A 6736-nucleotide genomic window follows, 5' to 3' on the forward strand; every position below is an offset into this window, starting at 1 on the left:
CCAACATTCCGTTGGATTTGACATCCCTGAAACACTTTTCTTTTTTTTCTCCTTTCTAGACCCCCGTGGCCGAGCAGGAGGGTCCGTCTGCCGGCTCCTTGTCCAGCTTTGAGTGGATGAGCTCCAAAGATGTTGCGTACCATTTGACTTTGTATGACTGGGAGCTTTTCAACTGCGTACACAAGGTTTGTGGGGATTATGGGAAGTAGTCACTACGTGTAACATGATTCCCGAGTCCTACTTTAAATATTTTCCCTGTACACAACTGTGCAATGTACACATATGAAGGAGGAAGATGACTAAAGTATTGTCTGTGTCTGCCAGTTGGAACTGATCTACCACATCTTTGGGAGACAACACTTGAAGAAAAGCACGGTCAACCTGGACCTGTTCCTGAGGAGGTTCAATGAAATTCAGTTCTGGGTGATCACCGAGGTCTGCCTGTGTCCTCAGCTCAGCAAACGTGTGCAGCTTCTCAAAAAGTTCATAAAAATTGCATCCCAGTAAGAACAATGTCCTTACTTTCTCGTCTAATTCATTATTCATTAAATAGTCAATGAAAACTAGAAAAATTTGCAAAAAAGTTGTATAAAGTCAAAATATTAAGATGAAAAATGTAATCAAATTGTTGTAAGTTTATGAAAATAACATATCTTATGTAACGTATCTCATGAGGAGAAATAATGCCATAATAATGTCATTTTAGTAACGTCAAGTTGAAATATTAAAGAAAAAGTCATAAGATGAGAAACAAAACAACAAATAAAGTTGGAATTTGGGGGAAATTAGCTTGTGGGAAAAATGCTTCAACAATAAAGTCAAAATATTATGGGAATAAAGTCATAAATACTAGAAACAAATGAAAAAACAGCTGTAAGTTTACTAGAATAAATCATATTCTAATGAAAAAAAAATTGTAATTTTGTATGAGAATAAGGTAATATTATGAGGAAAAATAGAATCATAGCAGCATATATTTTTTTATTGCTGTTGTTATGAAATATATAAATCCAAATCAATATGATTAATATATCATATAAAAGTTGTTATTGGAAAACTAATATTGCGGAAAAGTTTTCATGTTACGAGAATAAAGTCAAAATGTTGCATTGGTGTGAGGGAAAATAATATGGTTTTAGTAGAGCTGAAATATTAAAAGACAACTTAAATATGAAAAAGAAACCAAAACAAATTAATTTGGGGAAAAAGTCAGAATATTACAGAAATAAAGTCATAATATTAGAAAAAGAAAATTTACAAAGATTATTAAGAAGAAATTTATTATTTAAGTCACAAAAAGTCACAAGTACGAAATAAAAAGTCCAAATTATGGGATTAGTCCAAGGTATGACAGAAAGTGGAAATTCCAAGAATAAATGTAATAATTTAATAATATAATAATCTAAAAAAATCTAAAAAATAATAACCTCATAATTATGAGATAAAACGTTGAGATATTGTTGGCATTATGAGTTAAAACTGTTGAAATGATGGGATAAAAAAAATCTAAATTATCGTTTGTTTGCATCTCATAATTATGACTTTTTATCTTAGAATTTCAACTTTTTAATCAGATAATTTCAATTATTTTATTATTTAATAATAATATTATTCAATACTTATATTATTCAATATATATATCAATATTTATTGTATTATTCAATTATTTTTTATCTCATAAATATGACTTAGCATTGGGATATTTTTTTCTTTCAGTGGTGGAAAGGTGCTACCTTAGCAAAGAGTGATGTTGAAATCATAATTATGACTTTATATCTCATAATTCGGACTTTTTATCTTAGAATTTCAACTTTTTAATCAGATAATTTCAATTATTTTATTATTCAATAATAATATTATTCAATATTTATATTAATAAATATATATATATCATTATTTATTTTATTATTCAATTAATTTTATCTCATAAATATGACTTAGCATTGGGATATTTTTTTCTTTCAGTGGTGGAAAGGTGCTGCCTTAGCAAAGAGTGATGTTGAAATAATAATTAGCTTTTTCACCGATATGACAAAGCTGAGATGCATTTTTTCCTTAAATATATTAGTATATATTATATATAAGTTTTTAGCGTATCTATATGTGTACCTTGAAGTGTCAAAGTCGCGTCCTTTTTTGTAAGTTTTGCAACAAATGAATGATAAAACTGAGTTTTGGCCGTACTTCCTTCTGAATTTCTTGTTCCAAAGCTGCAAGGACCACAGGAATTTGAACGCCTGCTTCGCCATCGTCATGGGCCTGAGCCACCCGGCGGTGAGCAGGCTGAGTCAGACCTGGGAGGTCGGTTCTTCTTCAAGCGTTCATCTCCTGGCTCCATCTCAAAAATGATCTTTCTTCTGTGTTTTGTTTTGCCAGAAACTACCCGGCAAATTCAAGAAGTTCCATGGAGAATTTGAAAAGTTGATGGTAAGGTGATGTTGTCAAAGTATTTGTTCAAGTACGCTCTGTTGCCTGGCATCATGTGCCGCTTTGAAGACGGCGACGCTTTGAACAGGATCCGTCCAGGAACCATCGAGCGTACAGATTGACTGTCGCCAAGCTGGAGCCTCCCATCATCCCTTTCATGCCTCTGTTGATCAAAGGTCACGACCTTTTTCATACAAACACCACCTGATGCCGCCTGCTCTTTAAACGTCTTTTCCTCTCACTTCCTCTTTCTTTTTCTCCAGATATGACGTTCACTCACGAGGGAAACAAGACCTTTATCGACAATTTAGTCAATTTTGAGAAAATGGTAAGACTTTGCAGTAACAATGGATTCACCCATGCAGTGTTTGTGACCCCGCAAATTCACAGATATTATTAAAAAAACATCCAAATCCTGATCTCCTGACTTTGTGACCCTTAAAATAAACCCAGTGGGGTCCAAACTTGAAATCAAACTCGTATTTTTAACTTACTTTCTCATCTAATTCATTATTCATTAAATAGTCAATAATCACCTAATGTAAAATGATTTTTATTATGTTATTAGTACCATGCTCCCAAAGTGTTGCACAGCTCCGGTTGTGCTACGTGAGTGCATGTGTCCACAAGGTCTGCTATGGGAAGCTTTTAGTGTACTGAGCTTAATAGACCTGGGGTGTCCTGGCCTTTTTTTAAATTCTACAAATAGAATTTAGCAAGAGAACTAGAAAAAAATGCAAAATCAGAAGTCATTTTACAAGTATAAAGTCAAAATATTAAGATGAAAAAATGTAATCAAATTGTTGTAAGTTTATGAGAATAACATATCTTATGTAACGTATCTCATGAGGAGAAATAATGCCATAATAATGTCATTTTAGTAACGTCAAGTTGAAATATTAAAGAAAAAGTCATGAGATGAGAAACAAAACAACAAATAAAGTTGGAATTTGGGTGAAATTAGCTTGTGGGGGAAAATGCTTCAACAATAAGTTAAAATATTATGGGAATAAAGTCATAAATACTAGAAACAAATGAAAAAACAGCTGTAAGTTTACTAAAATAAATCATATTCTAAAGATAAAAAAGTTGTAATTTTGTATGAAAATAAGGTAATATTATGAGGAAAAATAGAATCATAGTTTTTATTGTTGTTACTAAATATATAAATCCAAATCAATATGATTAATATATCATATAAAAGTTGTTATTGGAAAACTAATTTATAAAAAAAACTAGTTTATAAAAAGGGTCAACATAGAGGCCTCTTGTTTCCAAAACAAGTCTTCCACATGCTGAGCACCTGATTCAAATAGTCTTAGGTGTCTAGGCATGTGAGTCTGCCCGTCATGGTCTCTGTCCCTCACAGGAGCAGGAGATCAGCCCTCAATTATCAATTACCAATTATCAATTATCCATCCAAGTCCCCGGTGTGTGTGAGTGACAGGAAGAAAAGCTCAGACCCATTACTCATTGACTTGCATGTACTCTGGGAATGAGATTACTCATCTTTTCAGTTCAGTTTTGCAGCAGAAAAAAAGGTCTTTTGTTATTAATAATTATGGATTAATTAGGTTTTTTTGTCTTTGTTTCTTCCAGCGGATGATAGCCAATACACTGAAGATTGTCAGGAATTGCAGGAGCCAACCATTCAGTAAGTCACACAGCCAACAACCAAATAACATACAGTAAACACCTAATATCATCATAATATCATTATGTTCATTATATTCATTATATTCAATCAACTTTTCCACCCGTTCTGTTCTTCTGTTTTAATGTAATATTTTGCTCAATCAGTTCAATACAATTTTATTACAATACATTACAACATAAAAAAAATCCTTTCATAATAAACCTCCATGCTCCTGAAATGACATTATTTTTCCACATATCTTTTCTCGCAATATTTTTTACTTTACTCTTGGAATTTTTTTTCATTTCTGACAATTTCAGCTTATTTTTTTACAACATTTCATCTCATAATTTCATCTCATAATATTTGGACTTTAAGCCAGTAGTATTATACCCCCCCCAATTAATTTTCCAAAAATTCCAACTTTATTTTGTTTTGTTTCTGTTAATATTATCCTCTTAATATTAATATATCAATATTAATATGCACATATTAATATTATTATATTATATTAATATTAATATATTAATATAAAAAAATCCAACTTTATTTTGTTTCTGTTAATATTATTCTCTTAATATCAATATATCAATATTAATATTAAATGCACATATTAATATTATATTAATATTAATATGTCGATATTAATGTTAATATGCACATATTAATATTATTATATTAATATTAATATTGAGAGAATAATATTAACAGAAACAAACAAAATAAAGTTGGAATTTTATATTTTAATATTAATATTTTAATATTAATATTTAAATATTAAAATATTAATATTAAAATTTAGTCTTTCTATTCTATGCTAAAATGAAGTAATTTTCTGTCCGTTTCGTAATATTATGACATTTGTAAAATTTCCGCAGTTTTTTTCCATTTATGTTGTTTTTTTTTATTTTGCAACAATTTCAGCTTTCATGAAACAATGAAAGAAACACCCGTTTCCCCCCCATCAGGTCCGGAGTCTCCGCACACGAACAAGAACCACTCTGAGATGCGGCGTTACGTGCGTCACTTCAGCGTGATCGACAACCAAAAGACGCTGACCCAGCTCTCTCACGGACTAGAACCTCGCAGATCTTGATAGGAGTCAGGAAAGGAGGCAGGAGACAGGGAAGGAGATAGGATTCAGGAAGAAAAGAGACAATCACACAGAATGATGTGTCAATGTGTTTGCACATATTTCAGGCTTGACGGACTCGAACTTGGCACCAGTCGAGCTGCTTCTCTCTGGGACTCGATTGGTGATTGTGGATTATTTCAATGTGTTCTTATTTATACACATGTGGCCGCTTGTTCTGTCTTGTAAATGATATATAAATATTTATTTTGTCATTAGCATGCAGATACGCTTCTTTGACTCTTTATTCCTTTTGCTAGTCAAATCATTTCTATGAATTCATTCAGCTATCAAAATGAACTTGACTCCAGTCAAGCTGAGGTAAACATATTTACGCATATTTAAGTTACAACACAAAAATATTATGTCAATACGTCACTTACACCAGCGGTATCCAAAGTGCAGCACGGGTCAAATATTAAAGTCAAAATATTAGATATTGTTGTAATCTAATGAGAACTAGTGGTCGTTTTTGCAAAATAACGTCATAATATATGTTAACGTCTTATGAAATATTAAAAGATGGTTTCTTTCTTTCTTCTAACTATATCATGTCATTTTACCAGAAAGAGTCAAAATATTAAGAAAATAGTTGTAATTGAACGAGAACAACTTGTCGTTTTACAAGAATAGTGTTGTAAATATGAAGAAAGATAATCTCTTTTGAAATATTGAAAGACACTATTTTGAAAAAAAAAGTTATAATAGTAAGAGAAACCAAAAAAAGTTATAATTTTTAGAAAATTGGCTTTATTCGCCAGTGACACATTGGAACTATATAATTAAAAAAAAAAACAAAAAATGTGGAAAAATTAGCTGTAATTTTACCAGAAAAATATCCAAATATTAAGAAAAATATGTAGTAATTTAATGAGAAATAGCGTCGTCATGTTATGAAGCAAAATAACATTTGTTTGACATCTTAAAAGATGCTTTAAAAAAAGACGTAATACGAGAAATGGACCTAATAAACATAAACAAATAAATGTTATTTTGAAATATTAAAGATAAAATATGCTGCAATATGAGAAACTAAACAAACCAAAGTTGTAATTTTTGTAAAAATATTACAATGTTACAAAAATAAAGTCCAAATATTTTGTGGATAAAGTCATAAAAATATATATTCTATTGTAAGAAAAATAATACGCAATTTTACTAGAATAAACTCATCATAAATCAATAATAACAATAAATACAATTAAATCATAATGATGTTTAAAATTTTAATAATACAAGTTATAATGTTACGGGAATAAAGTCATAATATTACAAGAGAGGAAAAATTGAAGTTGATAGAAATAAAAATAAAAATGAAAATTATAGAAATAACTAAATCACAAAGCTGAGATGCAAATCTTCCTTCTTTGCATCATTTTCCACTTTGTTTGTTTTTCCACATTGTTGGGTAAAATACGAAAAGTGGCCATAATCATCAAAGCTAATGACAGAAGTGTACAGTAAACACAAACAACGTGACTGTTGATGTTTTGGATGTTTTCATTCTTTCATCACCTCGAGTCCCCTTGACAGCAGAAAAA

At 30.5% G+C, this 6736-nt stretch overlaps 1 protein-coding gene across 7 annotated transcripts in view; it reads left to right on the plus strand.

Annotated features, from left to right (window-relative positions):
• The window catches only part of rapgef4a (Rap guanine nucleotide exchange factor 4a), a 53628-nt gene extending 48214 nt beyond the window's left edge, over positions 1-5414 (plus strand). For 6 of the 7 annotated variants that reach the window (XM_058082613.1, XM_058082614.1, XM_058082612.1 and 3 more), the window contains 8 exons: positions 60-185; positions 325-503; positions 2211-2301; positions 2377-2427; positions 2516-2603; positions 2691-2755; positions 4027-4081; positions 5032-5414. In XM_058082613.1, the coding sequence (XP_057938596.1) occupies positions 60-185; positions 325-503; positions 2211-2301; positions 2377-2427; positions 2516-2603; positions 2691-2755; positions 4027-4081; positions 5032-5159 (783 nt within the window). In that variant the 3' untranslated portion in view covers positions 5160-5414. Of the gene's footprint in view, positions 1-59; positions 186-324; positions 504-2210; positions 2302-2376; positions 2428-2496; positions 2604-2690; positions 2756-4026; positions 4082-5031 lie in introns of those variants that run through there. The other variant, XR_009131688.1, reaches the window with a different exon arrangement.
• The last annotated feature ends 1322 nt before the right edge of the window (positions 5415-6736 follow it).

The sequence above is a fragment of the Doryrhamphus excisus genome, chromosome 9, assembly GCF_030265055.1.
Source record: "Doryrhamphus excisus isolate RoL2022-K1 chromosome 9, RoL_Dexc_1.0, whole genome shotgun sequence".
Classification (NCBI taxonomy): Eukaryota; Metazoa; Chordata; class Actinopteri; order Syngnathiformes; family Syngnathidae; genus Doryrhamphus; species Doryrhamphus excisus.